The sequence below is a fragment of the Ranitomeya variabilis genome, chromosome 1 (assembly GCF_051348905.1).
Source record: "Ranitomeya variabilis isolate aRanVar5 chromosome 1, aRanVar5.hap1, whole genome shotgun sequence".
NCBI classification, from domain to species: Eukaryota; Metazoa; Chordata; class Amphibia; order Anura; family Dendrobatidae; genus Ranitomeya; species Ranitomeya variabilis.
The window spans coordinates 611162351-611186175 of NC_135232.1; the positions used below are offsets into that span (position 1 = coordinate 611162351).

The 23825-nt window shown below is 46.2% G+C and overlaps 2 protein-coding genes across 2 annotated transcripts in view; one reads left to right on the forward strand and one right to left on the reverse strand.

Moving 5' to 3' along the window:
• ATP6V1D (ATPase H+ transporting V1 subunit D) overlaps positions 1-8653 on the reverse strand; it is a 32519-nt gene extending 23866 nt beyond the window's left edge. The window contains exons 1-2 of the mRNA XM_077260618.1: positions 8477-8653; positions 144-261 (exon numbers count right to left, since the gene is read on the reverse strand). Coding sequence (XP_077116733.1) covers positions 144-261; positions 8477-8517 — 159 coding nt within the window. The 5' untranslated portion in view covers positions 8518-8653. The remainder of the gene's footprint in view (positions 1-143; positions 262-8476) is intronic.
• Positions 8654-8849: 196 nt separating this feature from the next.
• Positions 8850-23284, forward strand: EIF2S1 (eukaryotic translation initiation factor 2 subunit alpha). The gene is made up of 8 exons (XM_077260617.1): positions 8850-8983; positions 10647-10888; positions 11053-11132; positions 11937-12088; positions 12667-12773; positions 12974-13071; positions 14320-14463; positions 22211-23284. Exons 2-8 carry the CDS (start codon positions 10648-10650, stop codon positions 22334-22336), a joined length of 948 nt encoding a protein of 315 aa, XP_077116732.1. The 5' UTR covers positions 8850-8983; position 10647; the 3' UTR covers positions 22337-23284.
• Positions 23285-23825: the final 541 nt, after the last annotated feature.

Below are 23825 nucleotides of genomic sequence, written 5' to 3' on the forward strand. Positions count from 1 at the left end.
AGAACAGAGATATGGCTGACTAGTCAGCTGTGTCTCTAATATCAGGAGACAGACAGTTATGTCTGGTTCTCGTTAGCTGGGGGATGCCAGAATAGCACTGAGTTTTGGGTTGTGTACTCCTCTCAGCTGCGGCCGGACCTCACCTCTATAATTTTCTTAAGGATCTGTCGGAAGCGCATGGTTAAGGCATCAGACTTTTTCTTCAGCAGGTTGCGTCCAGTTTGGGCACCTTTCAAACGAGCCTTCATGATGGTCTGAGCCCTAAAAGAAAAAAAATATATATTATGGAAACCAAAATCTAGGTGCCCTTTCACTGTGGAAATCTTATACCAACACTAACCTGCTTAATTAATGGGTACCCAACCACTATGATTCCCGGCAATCACTGTATAAGTACAGATCCTAAGTGCTGCTGAGTGTACGGAGTGTGGGGGGACAGATGGTGGAAAGGAGAGATTAGGAGGAAAGTGTAGGAAGGGAGAACGGAGGACAGTTACATTAGGGAGGTAATGTGTTAGGACAGCCTAAAGAGGAAATGTGTTTTTAGGACAGAACTAAAACTGTAGGTATTGGGAACCACATTGTCTTGGGTAGTGCATTCCAGAGAACTGGTGCAGCATGAGAAAAGTCTTGGATATAGGAGTGGGAGGTCCGGCTTATGGAGGATGTTAGTCCTAGCTATTAAGCAGAATGGAGAGCATTGATAAAAACTGAGAGCTCAGGTAGGGGGGGCAAACAGATGATGGAGGAAATGTAGGGCGGTACAAAACTATGGAGAGGACAGTAGGTGTGTGATAAGAGATAAGGGAGGAAATAAGGCGATGCAGCACTGCGGAGAGCAAGGATAAGGTGGTAGCCATAATTGAGGAGAACATAAAGTAGCTAGATGAGGAAGGATATGTAGGTGAGGAAGGATATGTAGGGTGATGCAGGACTGTGGAGAGCACAGGTAGGGTGGTAGACACAGATGAAGGAGAAGATGTAGATTGGGGCAGGACAGTGGAGAGTACAACAGGGTGATAGATAGACATTAGGGAGGAGATGCAGGGCAGTGCAGCACTGTGGAGAGAATGGGTGAGGTGGAACACCGAAATTAGGCCATGTGCACACGTTCAGGTTTTTTCGCGTTTTTTCACAATAAAAACTCATTAAAAACGCATACATTATGCATCCTATCATTTAGAATGCATTCTGCATGTTTTGTGCACATGGTGCGCTTTTTTCCGCGAAAAAAACGCATCGCGGTAAAAAAAGCAGCATGTTCATTAATTTTGCGGATTTTCCGCGTTTTTCCTGCAATTCTATGCATTTGGAAAAAAACGCACAAAAACGCAGTAAAAGCGCATGCGGATTTCTGGCAGAAATGTCCGGTTTTTGTAAGGAAAATTTCTGCCAGAAATCCTGACGTGTGCACATAGCCTTAGGGAAAAGATGTAGGGCGGTGCAGCACTGTGACAGATTTTGTAAGTAATAGTGATAAATTTATATTGTACACACTGCCCCCTGAGGAAGCAGCGGCGAAACGCGCGTTGGGGTACCTGAGCTGTGGCATTTGGCATCCGATGGGTAAGACAGGCTGGTGGATTTTTTTCACATGCACTTATTGCAGTTTAGTTTCAGCCTCATGGCTCAATTATTGTACCAATAAGCCCTCTATGGTCTTTACCCAGTTTCATAGGTTTATTCCTTGAGGTTCCCCCCTTTTTTGTGCATATATATGTGTGGGTATTTGGAACGCTCTCATGCTATGGATAGCCTGCCACGCCAGATTTTTTGCATCATCTGTTTCAAGATCTGTCCAATAGTTGTGGTACTATTTATGTATATTTTATGTGATTTTTTCATATATTTGTGTGCCTTGTTTTTTTCTATATAACTAATAAAGAGTGGTATATTTTTATAGTACTTTGTCCTGGTATTTATTATTATATTTTCACTATTCAATATTGGGGAATGTACAAACTCCATGGTTTTTTTCGTATGGTCTCTATTGTTGTTTAGGAGTATTCCGGTTTAAAATGGTCCTTTGTGATCAGTTCTGGTATGTTATTATATATTATATTGTACTCCGTAGCAGATGGGGAACCATTGTAATGACTGGCACAGGGTGGAGGCATCGGTGTAGCAGCTGGACAGAAATAGGAGTCTGCCTTCAGGATAGATTGGAGAGTAGAGTGTCTAGGGATAGCAAAACTGATAAGTAGAGAGTGGCAGTAAGAAGGTAAGGAAAGGCCAGATTATTGTGATGTTTTTGAGGTGAATGTGACATGAGTGAGTGATAGGATACAGGGATTGAAGGAAAGATCTCAGTGAACTATAACCCATGAGTGGGTATTCTGCCTGCCAGTTATGGAAAGGGAACTATCAGGCTTAGGGACGTTAAAAAGCAGGAGGAAAAACAAAGTTTAGATTTGGAAAGATTCGGGTTCAGATACAGAAGTACATGACAGACAGATCATTACTGACATGGAGGTTTTGATGAGAGGCACTTCCTACATCACAGTTCCTCAATCTGACTGCTTGACATACTGATACCGGGGGAGCCCAGCGCTTGCCCTGTGTGCCTGACTGCAGTCCGATGGGCAACACAGTACCGTAGGTTTCATATGACATGATGTCTATGAGGCCCAATGGGATCAGCACAACATACGGTGCAAATCTTTAAAAATAAATCTGATAACATTTCATGACTCCCCTTAGTTACACAGCTTCCTATACAATTTGCAAAATCGCTCATGTAATTACAAAAATCAGCAAGTGTGATTGGCTGTTTTTGGGTCCCCCATAGAAGTCAATGGAGAAAGCCACAGGTGCTGTCAACTATCTACAGATATCACTCATTGTACAGGAGCACATACAGAGCTATCACTTAAATAGTTAACACAGGATCCACCATTCACAATAGGTGATGTCACAGCTCACCTCCTCCTGTACAATGACTGATATCACCTCTATATACAGTAGATACGTCATTGTACAGGAGAAGGAGGTGAGCCGTGACATCCCCTATTGTGAGTGGTGGATCCTGTGTTATCTACTGTATATAGAGGTGTTATCAGTCATTGTACAGGAGGAGGAGGAGGTGAGCTGTGATATCACATATTGTGAATAGTGGATCCTGTGTTTTCTACTGTATATAGAGATGTTATCAGTCATTGTACAGGAGGGGATGGAGGTGAGCTGTGACACCACCTATTGTGAATGGTGGATCCTGTGTTATCTACTGTATATAGAGGTGTTAGCAGTCATTGTACAGGAGGGGGAGGGGGTGAACTATGACATCACCTATTGTGAATGGTGGATCCTGTGTTATCTACTGTATATAGAGGTGTTAGCAGTCATTGTACAGGAGGAGGAGGTGAGCTGTGCCATCACCTATTGTGAATGGTGGATCCTGTGTCATCTACTGTATATAGAGGTGTTATCAGTCATTGTACAGGAGGGGGAGGGGGTGAACTATGACATCACCTATTGTGAATGGTGGATCCTGTGTTATCTACTGTATATAGAGGTGTTAGCAGTCATTGTACAGGAGGAGGAGGTGAGCTGTGCCATCACCTATTGTGAATGGTGGATCCTGTGTCATCTACTGTATATAGAGGTGTTATCAGTCATTGTACAGGAGGGGGAGGGGGTGAACTATGACATCACCTATTGTGAATGGTGGATCCTGTGTTATCTACTGTATATAGAGATGTTATCAATCATTGTACAGGAAGAGGTGGTGAGCTGTGCCATCCCCTATTGTGAATGGTGGATCCTGTGTTATCTACTGTATATAGAGGTGTTATCAGTCATTGTACATGAGGAGGAGGAGGTGAGCTGTGCCATCACCTATTGTGAATAGGGCATCCTGTGTTATCTACTGTATATAAAGGTGTTATCAGTCATTGTACAGGAGGAGGAGGTGAGCTGTGACATCCCCTATTGTGAATGGTGACTGCTGTGTTATCTACTGTATATAGAGGTGTTATCAGTCATTGTACAGGAGGAGGAGGTGAGCTGTGACATCCCCTATTGTGAATGGTGGATCCTGTGTTATCTACTCTATATAGAGGTGTTCACCACGGGCAAATACCGGCCCAGAGGAGACCACCCCAGTACCTGTGTCAGACCTGGCGCAGGACATTATCCTGCCACATGTGGGCAGAGTTTAGGCAGTTCTTAGATTGACACCAATAATGGACCTCCATGTTCCCTGAATGGACTTATATCTTAGTATCTGACACGGCCACGTAGTGCCATAGTCCATGATCCACCAATACCTGGGAGGAGATCCCTCCATGTGGCCATCTACCCTCTCATCGGGGGTGCACACAGGCACGTGGGGCCAAGCACACCGCAGAGTAACATGTCACTATGAAAACAAGCTGTACCCGCTAGCCGATTTCATGGCCAAGCTGGGAATGTGCACAGCCACTGCTAATGTGTACAGCTCCCTACACTCTGACAGCCGCCTGCAGTCCTGACGGTGGGGCAGGGACGATTCAATAAAGTCCCCGTGTAGGATCATTCCTTACTGTTATTTCTTCTCTGCCGCCCCGCTCCATCCTCTACCGGCCGGATCCAGAATGCTCAGAGGCTGGTTTACTATACACACACACACACACACACACACACATCTCCTGTTTACATGACATTACCCTGAGAAATGTCCCCGCACCTACTGCCAGACTGGTCCTCATCACAGCTGGTGGCACGTCTGTCACATTCAGAGGGGCAACCAAACTGATAAAGCAATATTAAAGGCATTGCTCCCCCTGGCACCTTAGCCAATGCCTGAGCCAGGAATTCACCACCATAACACCCATTAGGTCATTATACTGGGGTGGATTCCATCATTCTGGTAAAAAGGTACTAAAGTTTATAAGACATAAAGGGTTTATTTTTAAATCAGAGGACCCCTTTAAGGCAGGAGCCATCAGATCACAAGTGTCTGGTAGGAAAATCTGATTTCTTTCTGTTCTAGCATCAAAACAAGGAAGGAGTTGAACAAGCAGTGACCCAGGGTAGAGGACGCCGCTGATCTCCGCAAAAGACACAATGGAGGGTGTTGATGGTGAACACAACTGCTGTGTATGGTAAAAACACACAGCGGATGGGGGAGGGGGCGACTGACACTACATGATTTGTTACACACAGGGCACGGTCATAGAATTAAAGGGGGGCACTTACTTTTAATCAGGGAACACTTAGGTACGGGCAGTTTAAAAAGTAAGGGGGCTGCAAGTAATATCCCCACCAATCAAATACCTATGGTGGGTCCCACATTATTCCCCACCAAGACCCCTAGCTCTGATCCCAGCTGTATATACCCCACTGTCAATATATGACACAGGCAGGTACATCATAGGGTCCAATACCACATGATGCCTGGGTGTACATGGATTACCAGGGCAGCATAGACCCCCAATTCTGCCATATGTCAAGCCCAATCAGTGGCCACTTCATGTGATTTCTCCTCTATACTACAACACTGCACTATTGTATAGTGCAGGTGATCAAAGGTTCAGGACCCCCAATAAAGGAACTAAATAAATGCAGGGGAATGCATATACAATATATATATATATATATATATATATATATATATATATATATATATATATATATATATATATATATATATATATATATATATATATATATAGTGGGGCAAAAAAGTATTTAGTCAGTCAGCAATAGTGCAAGTTCCACCACTTAAAAAGATGAGAGGCGTCTGTAATTTACATCATAGGTAGACCTCAACTATGGGAGACAAACTGAGAAAAAAAAATCCAGAAAATCACATTGTCTGTTTTTTTATCATTTTATTTGCATATTATGGTGGAAAATAAGTATGTGGTCAGAAACAAAATTTCATCTCAATACTTTGTAATATATCCTTTGTTAGCAATGACAGAGGTCAAACGTTTTCTGTAAGTCTTCACAAGGTTGCCACACACTGTTGTTGGTATGTTGGCCCATTCCTCCATGCAGATCTCCTCTAGAGCAGTGATGTTTTTGGCTTTTCGCTTGGCAACACGAACTTTCAACTCCCTCCAAAGGTTTTCTATAGGGTTGAGATCTGGAGACTGGCTAGGCCACTCCAGGACCTTGAAATGCTTCTTATGAAGCCACTCCTTCGTTGCCCTGGCGGTGTGCTTTGGATCATTGTCATGTTGAAAGACCCAGCCACGTTTCATCTTCAATGCCCTTGCTGATGGAAGGAGGTTTGCACTCAAAATCTCACGATACATGGCCCCATTCATTCTTTCATGTACCCGGATCAGTCGTCCTGGCCCCTTTGCAGAGAAACAGCCCCAAAGCATGATGTTTCCACCACCATGCTTTACAGTAGGTATGGTGTTTCATGGATGCAACTCAGTATTCTTTTTCCTCCAAACACGACAAGTTGTGTTTCTACCAAACAGTTCCAGTTTGGTTTCATCAGACCATAGGACATTCTCCCAAAACTCCTCTGGATCATCCAAATGCTCTCTAGCAAACTTCAGACGGGCCCGGACATGTACTGGCTTAAGCAGTGGGACACGTCTGGCACTGCAGGATCTGAGTCCATGGTGGCGTAGTGTGTTACTTATGGTAGGCCTTGTTACATTGGTCCCAGCTTTCTGCAGTTCATTCACTAGGTCCCCCCGCGTGGTTCTGGGATTTTTGCTCACCGTTCTTGTGATCATTCTGACCCCACGGGGTGGGATTTTGCGTGGAGCCCCAGATCGAGGGAGATTATCAGTGGTCTTGAATGTCTTCCATTTTCTAATTATTGCTCCCACTGTTGATTTCTTCACTCAAGCTGGTTGGCTATTGCAGATTCAGTCTTCCCAGCCTGGTGCAGGGCTACAATTTTGTTTCTGGTGTCCTTTGACAGCTCTTTGGTCTTCACCATAGTGGAGTTTGGAGTCAGACTGTTTTGAGGGTGTGCACAGGTGTCTTTTTATACTGATAACAAGTTTAAACAGGTGCCATTACTACAGGTAATGAGTGGAGGAAAGAGGAGACTCTTAAAGAAGAAGTTACAGGTCTGTGAGAGCCAGAAATCTGGATTGTTTGTTTCTGACCAAATACTTATTTTCCACCATAATATGCAAATAAAATGATAAAAAAACAGACAATGTGATTTTCTGGATTTTTTTGTCTCAGTTTGTCTCCCATAGTTGAGGTCTACCTATGATGTAAATTACAGACGCCTCTCATCTTTTTAAGTGGTGGAACTTGCACTATTGCTGACTGACTAAATACTTTTTTGCCCCACTGTATATATATAGTGAAAAAATTGGAACAGCATCAAATTACTACCTTAGGCTACGTTCACATTTGCGGTCGGCGCCGCAGCGTCGCCGCATGCGTCCCCATATTTAACATGGGGGCGCATGGACATGCATCGCACTTGCGTTTTGCGCCGCATGCGTCCCTGCGGCGCCCGCGCGCAGAGGACGCAGCAAGTTGCATTTTTGCTGCGTCCAAAATCAATCAAAAAAAGGACGCATGCGGCGCAAAACGCAGTTGTGCATGCGTTTCGCTGCGTTTTTGTTTGCGTTGTGCGTTGCAGCGCCGACGCTGCGGCGCACAACGCAAATGTGAACGTAGCCTAACAAGGCATGCAGAGCTCTTCCGACCAGCAATCCAATGGTCAAAAAGTAATAAACTCAAAAAAAGGAAAAGCAGCACAAAATAATTGAAAAAAAAGTGGACTTTAATGCCTGAACGGCGTGGCAACGTTTCGGATGTGTTATCCTTTGTCAAGCCTTGACAAAGGATAACACATCCGAAACGTTGCCACGCCGTTCAGGCATTAAAGTCCACTTTTTTTTCAATTATTTTGTGCTGCTTTTCCTTTTTTTGAGTATATATATATATATATATCACACACACACACACACACATACGTGTAAAAATATATTCCAATCATCTCACTTTTTACCAGTTAAATATAAAAGATACAAAATAAATAAAAAATCTAAATATATATATAAATTATAATAAATAATTTTTATTTAGTGGCAACATATTCCACAGCACTTTACAATGTGTATACACACAATATTTCGTATCACATACAAAAAAGCCAGATTGTAAAATTAATTATCCTGATCTTACCGATCAGGATAATTAATTTTACAATCTGCCATGACTCCGGAGTATGAAATAAAAAGCAATCAAAACGTCGTAAATGACCCCAAGCAGCGTCCGATAACAACAACCCTCCAGAAAAAGAAAGTCTCCGTCCAGATGGACAGAGAAATGAAGACGTTACCAGTCTTGGGAGACTACAAGGAGAAAACTAAATGCAACAAGATAAAGAAATAAGCAACCTGTGTCCTTATAAGGCGTAGTAATGTCCCGTGATGGTCAGACAGCGCCATTGTTTGGTGATGGAAACCCCCTCTAAGGCCTCGTTACTGCTAATCCCATGAAGGCCGCCCCCTGCAGTGGCCGCATCGCCCCCCACACACAGGGACACACGCACTGTACATACATCCGGGAGGGGAACACCTCGATCCTGTCTTTGCCCGACATCTTGTCTCCAGCGCCTCTCAGCCTCCTCTGCTGTCACTGGACGTTGTCACGGGGTTCTAGCTCTGGTCATGTGACATTGGTGTAGCAGGGTGGGCCGTCCGGGGATCTGTAACCATCACGTGACTCGTCTCCCACCACGTACTTGCACTCATTTTCCCCTTTTATAACACCCCTCACGCCCCATGCATTAATTCTAACATTACTAATGCGTTACAGTCCTCTTTTTTTATCCCAAGTAACAGTAAGGTCTCGTTTACCACAACCAAGATGGCCGTCGAGATTCGCCGCCGCGTACGTTCTATCTTGTTTCCGGTCTCTATGGTTTCCACTTTTGGAGGGAGCGCATGCGCAGTTACAGTTTGCCGGAACGCATGCTGATGAAATAGTGCGGCGTGTGCTACAGGAAGCTGATTGGGGCCCAGACACCGATCTGATCACGGAGCACCGGACACGGGCGGTATAACAAGTAGGTGGTTACTTCTAGGTTAGCAAAGGTACAGGGCCATGGAAGGCCCGTGCAGTGGGGGGTTGGAGCTGTAGGGCTGGATCCAGTGTACAGGGCACCGCTGCAGTACAGTGTGAGAGGAGTGGAGCCCTCCATGGTCCTATTCATACCAAGCACCATGTACCCCAAGAAGTGGCCGCACTGCACACACACAGTGCCTTCCTACAGGGCGATCTATCATGTCAGGCATCCAAAGATCTAATAGGGGCAAGTAATTGTTTATGTTCTTATAGAAATTTAATTAAAAGCCCTCATCCAAGAGGATGTAGGAGTCCACTCGTTTGTTAAAGGGGTTTTCTCCAAACTTACTATCTCTGTCAGCAGGTTTTTGCTATTATCTGATAGCAGAATGATGTAGGGGCAGAGACCCTAATTCCAGTGATTTGTCATTTACTTGGCTGCAGTTTTGATATGATTCCTGTTTTCTAAGTGGTAGATGTCGCCGAGGTCAGAATGCGGAGATGTGTAGCCTGTGCACATTGTCAGAAAGCTGCCAATCAGCAGTGGGGGAGGGGTTACACCCATTAGCTGGACTGCTTTGCGTGACACCTAGTCCTGCAGTGATAATCTCCTGCTGAGAAAACACTGATTGTATTGCAACTACAACACACGGCCTAATAAGTGACACATCCCTGGAATCAGGATCTGATGTCAGATTCAATTAGTCTTTTTGCTAAGTGTTTGGAGCTAAAACTCCTGAAAAAATATCCGAGGCCAGATTCACACATCCGTCATTCACAGTCTGAGTATGGATTGCAGTTCGGGTCATCAGACCCACAGGAAACCCATGTATCCGGTAAGTACTCGAATTGTGAGACGGGTGTGTGCATCCAGCCTTAGTTGTGCATCTGAAATATATGTCAGAGGCAAGAACCCAGCGGCTGCAGCAGGGCCAGTCAGCCATCTAATGGGTTCAGTTGCTTTGACCCCACTGATGTTGAGATTGGGGATTGCCATTAGTCCATGGCTCTTCTATTGATTAGCCGGCCTGGCAATGCATGTGATATCAGACCAGGCCAGTTAATCTAAAGATGGAGGCTCCTGTCTGCCAGCCACTGATGCTTAGAAGGCAGCTCGGGGAGAGGGTGGAGGTGATGATGCCACTCGCTGACCTGTCAGTATTAGTGCTGAGCCCGCACATAGACATTCTGCATAGAGCCTGGGACGCCCAACCCATTGCAAGACGTCTGATTAAGCCAAGGGTCCTGCCCTTTGTAAAGGTCGATCATCACGTGACCCTCACTTGCAGTCCCCATTGTGGTAGTCTCCAACCTGCAGATACGGGATAAAAGTCCGATCACAGCCGGCCCCTCAATGATTACAAAAACTGGGTTCTGTTGTGACTGGAGCAGTTGCCTGCATCCAGGTGTGACCTCACAAACAGGACACGAGACCCTCGTTCTTGTGATTGGTGGTCCTAGTAGTTGGGCCCTCTTGTGATAACACATTTTTTGGAGAACACAAGAACCATGGTTCCTGTATCCCCCAATGAGGACCTGTTATGAATGGAGGTAATGGGTGGGCTAACCCCTTAATTTGTAACCTACGCTGTGGAGATGTTTAGGGTCTTCTGAAGAAGACGCCTGGAGGCCATGACACTTCACGCACTGCTCTGTGGTTTCAGGATGCCTGGGTTAAGTTGTCGGTTTTACCAGCACAAGTTCCCGGAAGTGGACGATGTGGTGATGGTGAACGTCCGCTCCATCGCGGAGATGGGGGCCTACGTCAGCCTCTTGGAGTATAACAACATAGAGGGCATGATCTTACTCAGCGAGCTCTCCCGGAGGCGCATCCGCTCCATCAACAAACTCATCCGCATCGGCAGGAACGAGTGCGTGGTTGTCATCAGGGTGGATAAAGATAAAGGTATGTGACGGCGCTAACTGTCGATTTCTGCGGTGGATTTTGCCCGATGAGGGTGACAGTGGGCTGCAGAATTGACCTGCTGCAGACTAGAAGAATCCCGCCGTCCACTTATATTTGCGATCATAGCGCTGTGTTCGTTTGGGGACATATTTTGTATTTTCCAGGATACATCGATTTGTCCAAAAGAAGAGTTTCCCCAGAGGAAGCGCTCAAATGTGAAGACAAGTTCACCAAGTCCAAAACCGTGAGTTGGAAGACGTGACCACCATGTTGTGATGACAAGTGTAGAAAACATTTAACAAGTTGTGGAGGTTTGATAATTTGTGGTCCGGGCAGGGCGTATGGAGGTGGTAGCTTCGTAGTATTAAGCTCCAGAGCTGCGCTTCCAGTCTGATCAGCACTGCATAGTGATCTGATGTAGGGGCAACAGTCCCAGGGGTAAAGGAGAACGCACTTACGCTTTGATGTGGTCATAAATCAGCTCAGGGGAGGAGGGATAAGCTTGTCAGACCAAGTCACTGACTGATTCTCACATTCTGGAGTCTATGTACTGTGATACATAGAAGATGTAGAAACCCAAAATATTGAAACTGACATATACATGCATTTGAAAGGGTTTTCCCATTTTCATAGTAAAAATATAAACAGTTTGGCGCTGCAGTCCCCGCGCTCACAGACTGACTACAGCACTGCAGGCAGTAAAGGTATGTGCAGACGATGTCTTTATCAGGCTGGTCCTCGTGAAAACTCACAAAGAAAATCCTGACCATATGCATGACAGACTCAGGTTTTTAACCACTTTAAGTCTCAAGACGTTGTGTGTACATACCCCAACAGTCACCGGTGACAGCAGTGGAGACTTGGTGTGGGAGCTGGGGAGGGTGAGTAAAGCACTTAAAAAATGTGCGGCCAGGGAGTAGGTTTTTTTTTCTCCAGAAACTGAAAAACCTGTAGCTTCCCCAAAGGTGCCTTATTCTGCATGAACTGCCCGTGGTGCCTCCTCTGTATGCTGCCGAGTACATTGCTCTCCACTCTCCTCTACCGCCAGGTGTACAGCATTCTGCGGCACGTAGCTGAGGTGTTGGAGTACGTAAAGGATGAACAGCTGGACAGTTTGTTTCAGAGAACAGCCTGGGTATTTGACGATAGATACAAGAGGCCGGGATACGGAGCCTACGACGCCTTCAAGCATGCTGTTTCGTAAGTATGAAGGTGCATGGGGGATCTAAGCGGGGACGGATCTGCTCTACTCTTTCAAAATATTCTGCCTTTTGGTAAATATGGGAGTTTGAAGACTACACCGGACACATAGGTTTGACTCCAGTGCATGCGTCAGTAATGTACTGCCTCCGCCACCTCAATTCCCTCTCTCCCTCTCACTCCCTCCTTTCCTCCACCACTGTCCCCGCCACCTCGTCGCCTCCACCGCCTCACCTCTACCTTGTCACCTCCACCGCCTCAACTGTACCTTGCCACCTCCATCGCCTCACCTCTACCTCACCACCGCCTCACCTCGCCTCCGCCTCCGCCTCCACGACCTCTACCTCGCCTCCACGGCCTCACCTCTACCTCGCCTCCACGGCCTCTCCTCTACCTCGCCTCCACGGCCTCACCTCTACCTTGCCACCTCCCCTATACTTCACCTCTACATCGCCCCCTCTCAGCAGTGATTGACAGCTTGCTACTGGTCATCACAGAAGAGGTGCGTATACACATATGCAGACCCATACAGAGCTCAACATTCTCTCCAAATTGGGCATTTTTTGTGTTTTCGCCAGGGATCCCTCCGTTCTAGATGACTTGGATTTAACAGAAGAGGAGAGGCGAGTTCTCATTGACAATATTAACAGGCGTCTCACCCCACAAGCTGTGAAGATCCGAGCAGGTAATGGCTGCCGTTTGCCCTATGTCTTGTCGTTGGGTTACGTTATCTTTCTATTTTCTCAAACCAGGAAAGCAGAAAGAGAGACCCTGATAGACCTGGTACATAACTGATGAGTGCGTCCTCTTACCTGTCGCCTAATGTTGGAATATTCCGGCCATTTCCTTATAGTTTCTATTATTTTGTATTTTTTTCCTTGTAAGACATTGAAGTCGCATGCTATGGCTATGAAGGCATTGATGCCGTCAAGGACGCCCTGAGAGCAGGACTTGGCTGTTCCACAGAAAATATGCCCATCAAGGTAAGGCACCGATGTGAAGAAGAGAAACAGACGCAGCTCCGCATCTGCTGCCCAGCGGACCAAATTGGCTCTTGGTGACGACTGTCAAGATGAAACCATAGTCTGAGACCTCTCACATAGGAGCAGGAACTCTTGGGGTTCTGTTTTTACATCTGAGTTTTTCAGAGCCATATTAACGCACCCATAGAGATGGGAATATTGACTCCTAGGACCCTGGTCCATCAGCCAGGCCAGTGGTCTGTGGTGCCTAGCTTGGAGCCCTATGGACCACCTTCTACCTGTCTGTGTCCCCAGCTCTTCTGGTTAGCCGTCCTGGTGTGACAGCACCTTTGTCCTGAATTGCCCATGCGACTTGGTGCCAGGCTGGCTAATTAGATGAGGAGCCAAAAGTGGTGTCCGGCGGCCACAGAATAGTGACTTGGTTCCTGGACAAGGGACCGGCGAATCAATTTGCTCATCTCTAATAGATGCATGGGACGTCCATATTCCTCCATATTTCATGTTTGTGTTTTGTTTTTTTGAGGGATCTTACAAACCTGACATAGTAAAAATCCTGACATGTACTCTAGAGCAGGGGTGGGTAACTGATTTTTCCAAGGGGCCATATTAGAGATAGTGACTGTTGTGGAGGGCCAAACCAGTAGGCTGAAATTAATTCTGCTCAGTATTAACATATAATTATTTTTATTAATTATGTCACTTACTATTGAGCAGAATTAAATATGCTGACCTCCCTCTATATACCCACACAGCCTACCTATATACAGCTTTGCCGCTCACAGCTCCTCCATTTACAGCTTGTGCCCCCCACGCAGCTCATCCATATACAGTGTGTGCCCCCGTGCAGCCTCTATATATACAGCACGTGCCCCCGCGCAGCTCCATATACAGCGCCTGCCCCCGTGCATCTACTCCATACACAGCGCGTGCCCCCCGCGCAGCCTATATATAGCGTGCCCTGTGCAGCTCCTCCTTATACAGCACGTGCCCCCGCGCAACTTTTCTATATACAGCGCATACCCTACGTAGCTCCTCTATATACAGCGCATGCCCCCGCGCAGCTCCTCTATATACAGGGCGTGTCCCCACGCAGCCCCTCTGTATACATATATGGTGCCGGTGTGATAGCGCTACTGACGTGTAGTCAGACTGTGCCCCATTCTGTCTCTACATCCTTCCTGCAAACACTCTAAAACCTGATGAGCATGGACCACCCTCAACCCTAATGAACATATGTCTTCTGTGCAGATAAATCTGATTGCGCCCCCTCGGTACGTGATGACGACCACCACCCTGGAGAGGACGGAAGGCTTGTCTGTGCTGAATCAAGCAATGTCTGTCATCAAAGAGCGTATCGAGGAGAAAAGAGGAGTGTTTAATGTCCAAATGGAGGTGAGCTGTTCCCGGGGTCTGAGCTCAGTAGGGTTCACATAAGTAAACTGAGCTGAATTGTTGTTTGAGATCACAAGAGTCCGGTGGGCGGTCCTATGATGTGACGTGTCCCAGAGGCTGAGCACTACAGCATAATCCTCCCCTCTAATGTCTGATCACAGGACTAGAGCTGAGGGGAAAGGATAGGAAGTGTGGACACCACATGTGCCGTGCGCGGAGGAAGAAAACTTGTTTTTATCCACCTTGCAGTATTGATCCCTTTAATACTGCTCAGTGAGATTAAATGGTTTCTTCCGTTTTTACAGAAGGATATTGGTGGCTAGAACTTGGAAAAGCAAGCACTTTTGCAATTTACTGTTAATTAACATTTGCAGCTGTTCTTGAGATATTAACACTTTTCTTTTGCTTATAGCTCATTGCCCAAGAGACCGACCACCTCATCTGTGTAGCTTGTAAGCACTGCACTGGGACTAGGAGGTAGCAGGGCGCGCAGCCATCCTGGACGGCTTCAAAACAGGGTCTAAAAACTTAATAGAAAAGAGCTTGTGTACACTTCACGTGTTTTGCGGTCTAGCAGCAGTGGTCGGTCTCCAAAGCAACCAGCTGTAAACAAAACTGTTCATATCCTCAAACGGCTGTAAATTTTAATAAACAGGAGATTGCGAAGGTGCTTGTTTTACAGCCACTATCTGACAATATCCATCTATGAAAAGGGGAAAAAGACCTTTAAGTTGGACCTTTCACCCTTTGGCCTGCAGCGTGAGAGATGCGCCCTCATGCAATTTACGCCACAGATATTCTTCATTGTGTGTCCATGAGATATCTGAAAATCGCATGAATAACGCTGTTACTATAAAACGCAGCAGATTTTCGGGTACGGAAAATGAGTCTATGAGCATTTAGGGTACAGTGGCAAGTAAACGTTTGGGCACCCCTGGTCATAATTACTGTTGTTGTGAACAGTTAGGCAAGTTGAAGATAAAATGGTCTCTAAAAGGCCTAAAGTTAAAGATGACATATTTCCTTTAGATTTTAGGCAATATATACTGTATATTTAATTTATTTATTTTACATTTTATAAATTACAAAAAGGAAAGTTGGCCGATTTAAACATTTCGGCACCCTTGGAGATTTGTGTGCTCTGATGATTTTATTAACGAAGGTTTCAGACCTTAATTAGCCTGTTATGGTTATGGCTTGTTCATTATCATCATTAGGAAAGGTCCAGTAATGCAAATCTCCCAGCTTTATAAAAACCCATCCTGTTCTAACCTTGTGCCAAAAAACAGCAACCATGGGTTCTACTAAGCAGCTGCCTAGCACTCTGGAAATGAAAATCTTGGAGGCCCACAAAGAAAGAAAAGACTACTAGGACATATGAAAGCGTTTTCAAGTTGCTCTTTTCTCAGTTCAAAATGTAATTAAGAAATGGCAGTTAACAGGAGAAACAGTGGAGCTCAAAATAAGGTCTGGAAGACCAAGCAAAATTTCAGTGAGAGCTGCTCATAGGATTGCTAGAGAGAGAAATCAGAACTCCCGCTTGATTGCAAAAGACCTTCAGAGAGATTTAGCCAAAGGAAATGTCATCTTTAACTTTAGGCCATTTAGAGATCATTTCATCTTCAACTTGCCTAACAGTTCACAATAACAGTAATTTTGACCAGGGATGCACAAACTTTTACATGCCACTGTATTTAATTCCACAACAGAAGGGCAAAATTACCCATAGAGTACATCAACCCAGAAAGCAGAATTTATTTAAGCACTTTAAAATATTGACAATACATTAAATACAAACTTAAGAAAGTATAGACACTAAATAAATATATATATATATATATATATATATATATATATATATATATATATATATATATATATATATATATATATATATATATATATATTCACACATGCAGTGATAACAATTACCGTATTTTGCAGATTATAAGACGCACCCCAGATTTTGAGGAGAAAAATGGGGAAAAATAACTTTTTTCCAGGACGTCCCTCCTAACAGCACCCTGGAGGACGTCCTCCTCCTCCTTGCCAGGACAGGAAACGCACAAGAGTTTAAAGGTCATGTCCCACCCCCAATTCCTGTCCCTGCACGGAGGGATACACAAGAAAAGCTGCACAGGCTTACCGGGCTCAGGGGGATCGTGCGGCTTGCCAATACCCTTCCCCCTGTCAAGAGGCTCAGGGTCGAAACTTCCCGAGGGGGAGTCCCTCTACCCCAAAGGCCAGGAGCAGGACGAGGCTCCTGGATAGAGCCGTTCCTCCCGGTGGGAGGCTCTCGGCTCTGGACGCGGTGTCACAATGCAGAGGTCTGGAGTGAGGGGCTCCTCGCAGACAGCGGAGGGTCGCTGTCTTTTGTGACGCTACATCCAGCGTGGTACGCAGATCTTCCGAGCCAGAGCGGCTTCCGGAGTTTCGGTGGGACCGCATCACTTCCGGTATCGTCGCTTCCGGTGAAGTCTTGAAAGCCGGGAAGTGTGTGCGCTCCAGCGGTGGAACGCATAGCAGTGTGGACGCTTCTGGCAAATAGCGTCCTGTGTCGTGCCGTGGTGCTTCTGGGGAGAGAGAGAGAGAGAGAGAGATGCGTCGCACACGTTTTTCACTATTTTCATGACGTCTGTCGATCCGTCATTTTGCTGCACTACGATGGACACAAAAAGAGTGTGAAAGTAGCCTAAAGCTCTCGGACTCCCATGGCAAGACTCTGTGCACCTTGTACATCAAAGGTCATGAAAGATGAGCAATCATCGCTGCTTTCAGAAATGAGGTCCCTAATCCGGGAGGAGGTCCAGGCTTCTGTGTCCAGCCTCTCACAACATCCGTCCAGCCCCATTCCATGCCGCAAACGAGCCAGGCGGGAGAGAGACCAGAGACAGTCGGAGTATAGTTCTGATGACGGTTCAGATCTAAGGGACTCTGTCTCAGAAGAAGAGGGGGAGCTCCCCTCAGGGAGCCAGGACCAGCGTAGAAAGTACCTTTTCCAGTCAGAGGGAACGGACGACCTTGTCCCGGCGGTGGGAAGTATTGTACCATGCAGATCGAGGAGACTTCCAAGCCACAGTCCAGACAGGACCTGATGTTTGGAGGACTTATGTCACGGAGACAGACAGTTTTTCCTATTAGTGAACATATTAAGGGCATAATACTAGAGGAATGGAAGGATTCTGAATGCCGGCTGGTGCTATCTCGTGACTTTAAGGGTCGCTTACCACGTGACCCCGAGGAAGTCAAATTATGGGAAGAGATCCCTAAAATTGACGTCCCAGTAGCAAAGGTTGCCAAAAAGACTGCCATCCCTTTTGATGACTCGTCTAACCTGCGCGACCCTATGGACAGAAAAGCTGACATTCTCCTAAAGAGGGCCTGGGAAGCTTCTGCGGCCCTAATTAGGACAAATATATCAGCCACTTCCGTGGCCTGATCTATGTACCTATGGATGGGGCAGTTGGAAGAGCATTTGTCCAATAATACCCCTAGGACTGACATTCTAAGTTTCCTTCCCATTATGAAGTCGGCCATAGCATTCCTTTCTGATATGACGGCTGAGTCGGTTAGATTTTCAGCCAGAAACGGTTCCCTGTCTAATGCAGCTAGGAGGGCTGTATGGTTAAGATTGATAACGGCTCTTAAGACTAAGCTCTGCTCCATCCCATTTTCAGGGCTAAGGGTATTTGGGCCAGCCTTAGATACTATTCTAGAATCGGCCTCTGACAAAAAGAAGGGGTTCCCTGAGGACAAACCTAAACGGCCTCAGCACTTTCGGAGAGGTTTCTTCTCCAGAAAACAGTACGACTTCAGAGGGCAGGGTACGTCCTATAGAGGGTCCTACAGAGGTTCCCGTAGCCAGGGTAATAAGAACCGAGGTTTCTTCTTTAGCCTGACCTCCAAAACACAATGACGCCACTTGCATTGGGGGAAGGCTACGTCATTTTGCAGGAAATTGGGCCCAAATCACTCAGAATCAGTGGGTTCGCAGAACCATAGCAGAGGGATACAGCATCGAGCTTTACTCCCCTCCTCCGGAAAGGTACATCTCTCCTACCGTAGTCTCGGCAGACTCTGCCATACTGATAGACTTGCAGGAGATGCTCAGTTCGGCAGTCATAATTCCGGTTCCCCCGTCAGAAGTAGGCAGGGGACACCTACACCTCCCTATTCGCCATCACAAAACCGTCCGGCGAGACCCGCACTATTATAAATCTAAAACCTTTGAATGCTTGGGTCAGATACAAAACGTTCCAAATGGAATCTATTCGGTCGGCAATTCATCTCATAGATCGGGATTCTGCAATGTGCACTCTCGACCTGAAGAGTGCCTACTATCAGGTCCCGGTTCACCCCTCATCACAGAGGCTGCTAAGGTTCGCGGTAACTCTGCCAACCCAGACCTGCCACTACCAGTTTCAATGCCTCTCCTTTGGGCTTGCTTCGACACCCCGTATCTTCACGAAGTTGGTATCAGAGGTGGTGGCCTTCCTGAGAAACCAGGGTATTCTAATAATTCCATACCTGGACGACTTTCTCCTCGTGGCAAAATCGGTGGAGACTGTGACAGATCACAGAATTCGGACGATATCAGTAATGGAACACCTGGGCTGGGTCATAAACTGGCAGAAGTCCGACCTGATTCCAGATCACAGGAAGATCTTCCTGGGAATGTGTCTAGATTCCAGATGCAGAATATCCCTCTTAACAGAGGACAAGCTGGAGGCAATTCGAGTCCGAGTAAGGTACCTATTGGAACATTTCCATAAGGGTCGCTATAAAAGTGTTAGGCCTAATGACGGCATGTATACCATGCGTCAGATGGGCACAGTCACATTCAAGACTACTGCAGAGGCAGATTCTGTCCATCTGGGATCGCTGCCAGTCCTCACTAGACGGTCCCATGAGGCTATCAGGACCAGTACGGAAGTCTCTACGCTGGTGGACACAGACAGAATCTAAAGGTGGGAGTGTTATGGTCCACCTCCCCTTATGTAGTGGTCACCACGGACGCCAGCGCGTGGGGCTGGGGAGCTCATCTACAGGGCAGAATTCTCCAGGGCAGGTGGCCAGTAGACATCAAAGAGAGATCCTCCAACTTCAAAGAACTATATGCAGTCTGGGAGGCCTTAAGACGAAATTGGCTTGCGCTCTCAAACTGTCATGTCAGGATATTGTCCGATAACGTGACAACGGTTTCATTCTTGAAACATCAGGGAGGCCCAAGACACCGACCACTGCAGGACCTAGCGGAAAAAATATTCAGCTGGGCAGAAGGTACAGTTCTATCCATAACGGCAATTCATCTGGAAGGGTCTCAGAATGTGATAGCACATTACCTGAGCAGACGTCGGCTGTGTCCAACCGAGTGGGAGCTGAACCAGGATATCTTCCAGGAGTTATGTCATCGTTGGGGAACCCCCAAGATAGACCTGTTTGCAAACAGAAGAAACTCGAAGGTCTCAAAATTCTTCTCTGAACCCTTTGGATCTTCCAGACGGGATAGATGCCCTGAGCCAAAGGTGGGTGGAACCTCTCTCATATGCGTTTCCACCCCTGGCGCTGATCCCAGCCGTGCTACGGAAGATCAAGGAGGACCGAGCAAAGGTCATTTTGGTCATCCCGTACTGGCCAAGAAGGAGCTGGTTTCCTCTGCTAGGGGCCTTGGCGATCGACAACCCAATTGAGCTTCCCCTTCGGGAGGATGTCATTCACCAGGGTCCGATTTACCACCCAAACCCAGGGGAACTTCATCTTTCAGCCTGGATCCTGAAAGGGACATCTTGAAGGCTAAAGGCTTATCAGATCAGGTCATAGCCACTATCCAGGCCAGTAGAAAACCAGTCACATCGGCAATTTACCTAAAAATTTGGAAACGATTTTGTCTGGAGGGTGGCAGGTCCGACGTTGTGGCAGATACCCCGGACATACCTAGAATCTTAAAATTCCTTTAGGCAGGGTTCAACAAGGGCCTTAGACCAAGCACCTTGAAGGTGCAGGTCTCAACATTAAGCTCTTTCTTCGACTATCCTCTAGCATCTCACCCGTGGATAGTATGGTTCATTCGAGCTACTCAGAGACTGCGCCCCAACCATTAGGCAGTTGTCTCCACCTTGGGACCTTAACCTGGTCCTCAGGTCCTAGTGTAAGGGATCATATGCTCTGGGCGAGAATATGCCAGTATCAATTCGCACACGGAAAACTTCATTCTTAGTAGTGATCACCACGGCTAAGAGGGTGGGGGAGATCCAAGCCCTATGTACCAGAGACCCATATCTCCAGATCAGGGAGGATAGTTTAATCCTGAAATTAGATCCCTCATTCATACCAAAGGTAGGCGCTGAAAAAAAACGAAATCAGGAGATAGTGTTACCTTCCTTTTGTTACCTTCACTCTCTCTGGATGTCAGACAGGCGGTTTTAGATTATCTAGAGGCCACCAGTTCCTGGCGGGTGGATCCAAACCTCTTTATTCTGTTCGGGGGAAATAATAGGGGTAAAAAGGCCTCTAAGGCCTCAATCGCACGTTGGATCACAACCGTAATCTCAGATGCTTACCAAGCTGAGGGGATTTCTCCTCCAGCAGGTCTATGTGCCCACTCTACACGTGGGATATCTGCTTCCTGGGCCGAGAGGGCAGGAGCATCATTAGGTCAGATCTGTAGGGCAGCAACATGGGCCAGTGCTGACACTTTCTGCAAACACTATAAACTTAATGTACTGTCTGGTCAGCAGACCGCTTTTGGTAGGAAAGTTCTCCAGGCGGTAATCCCACCCTAGGGACGTCCTGGAAAATAGGCATTAGACCTACCGGTAATTATGTTTCCAGGAGTCCATCCTGACAGCACTGGTAGTTCCCCCCCCGGTTTGTTATGTCATATGATGTAATATGGTTCTGTCTTTAAAGTGTTATTTGCATTTTCCATGAAGTGGTTCTTGTTACAACACTGAGGAATTGGAATTGGGGGTGGGACATGACCTTTAAACTCTCATGTGTTTCCTGTCCCGGCAAGGAGGAGGAGGACGTCCTCCAGGGTGCTATCAGGATGGACTCCTGGATACATAATTACCGGTAGGTCTAATGCCTATTTTTATTTTTTTTATTTAATGGTGGTGCTTCTTATAATCCATGTGTCTTATTGCTTACCGGGGGTGGTGAGAGCTGAGATCTCATCTCCTGAAATCTTGGTGCCGAGATCTCCATCTGCGCATTCGCCACCTCCCGGCAGCCATTTTCCCGGAGTCCACCGCATAGGAAACCATGTAACTGCGGGGGCTCTAGGCTTTCACAAAATGTCGGCAGCGCCCTTGCAGTGCCGAACACCCCCAGCGGCACGCCGCACATCTGAACACCCCCTCATCCCAGCCTGCGGCCTCTAGCAACGCTCCACTCTTGCTTCCTCCAGCAGCGACCCTGGGACCCTGCTCCACCGTGGCTGGTAAGGTATATCTGCATTATAAGACGCACCCCCATTTTCCCCCCAAATTTGAGGGGAAAAAAGTGCATCTTGTAATTCGAAAAATATGGTATATGTTTTACTAGATATATAAGGAAAAGATAACATTAGGGCTTGGTTTTTATCAGGTATCCATGGGTAGAACTTCCCAAATAATATTAACACGGAGGGCACACATTAGACGGTACACTTACATGTATAGAGCTCTGCTTACCGTAGTGCCCCCACAAGCCACTCTGTCCATATGTACTCAGGGGGTGTAATATTACGGTCTTGCTTTTTGTTTAGCCCAAGGTGGTCACCGACACAGATGAAACAGAACTTGCCAGACAACTGGAGCGACTGGAGAAAGAAAATGCAGAAGTGGACGGAGATGACGACGCTGACGAAATGGAAGCAAAAGCGGAAGATTAAACCTCTCAAATAAAATAATTCCAATTCTAAACCCAGACCCGGCCATAATCTATTTGTATATCGACCCCACCCCCACAAAAAAGCAACAACCAAACAACCTTTTTCTTCAGTGCTCTAGCTCTTAGTCCTTATTTCTCTAGTCACCTTCCACGACAGCATAGGGGGTAAATAGTGCTGTCGTGGAAGGTTCCTAGAATCCAAATTACTGGTAAGACTAATTCTATTTTTTACTACAGAGGTGGTTCTGTTAAATTTTGGAAATTCTCATAAATTCTGAAATTTGCTATATTTAGGGTCAAGATTAAGTCCCCATCCTCTTTTGGGAAAGATTTCCCATCTTTGGCCCTGAATATATAGCTTCTATTACACAGTCTGTGCATTCCTGATGATTGACCGTTCGGAGCAGTGGCACGGTTGCGCTGCTGGTCCGAGCCGTGCAGTACTGGAGATTCGCAAGGGACAATAACAGGGTCTTGCACAGTATAAGGTATGTGAGTGTGCACTCCTCACCTAGGAAATAAGCCACCCTTTGCAGAGGTGGTCGGAGACTAGACAATGAGCAGTGATCCATGTTAAAAAGCCCACCATTCTTGAGAGAGGCTCTTTAGTAAGAAATTAAATTGAAAGTGGCTTGTTTTTCCAGATTAATAAGATGAGAACAACTCCTTTTAAGGACTATTGCCTTCATTATATTTCTGTAGAGCCTGGAAGTGTTACACCTGCCCGTCCTCCTTCATAGAGGTCTAGACTGGTTATAATGATGCCATATGGACCGTCCCAGATGGCGGCACACTGCTTTTACTGCAGTCCATTTGTGACTTTTGGCCCTGAGGAAACCATTGGACAAATGGAGGACCTGGTTTATTTTTTTTATTAACGTGTTGAACATTTGTTAGTTCATACAAGGACATTGCTTTACTGACAAATAAAACAAGTCTGATATTTACACCTGATGTCTATAATCTGGTATTTTAAAGTTTTAGGGACCATAAGGGAGATGTTTTCCCTTCTAAGGAGCTGCCCATTGCATTAAAAGCAGAGGCCAGTAACTACCAGGTATGATTATTTACTAATTACAGTCATGGCCAAAAGTATTGACACCCCTGAAATTCTGTCAGATAATACTCAGTTTCTTCCTGAAAATGATTGCAAACACAAATTCTTTGGTATTATTATCTTCATTTAATTTGTCTTAAATGAAAAAACACAAAAGAGAATGAAGCAAAAAGCAAAACATTGATCATTTCACACAAAACTTCAAAAATGGGCCAGACAAAAGTATTGGCACCCTCGGCCTAATACTTGGTTGCACAACCTTTAGCCAAAATAACTGCGACCAACCGCTTCCGGTAACCATCAATGAGTTTCTTACAATGCTCTGCTGGAATTTTAGACCATTCTTCTTTGGCAAACTGCTCCAGGTCCCTGATATATGGGTGTCTTCTCCAAACTGCCATTTTTAGATCTCTCCACAGGTGTTCTATGGGAT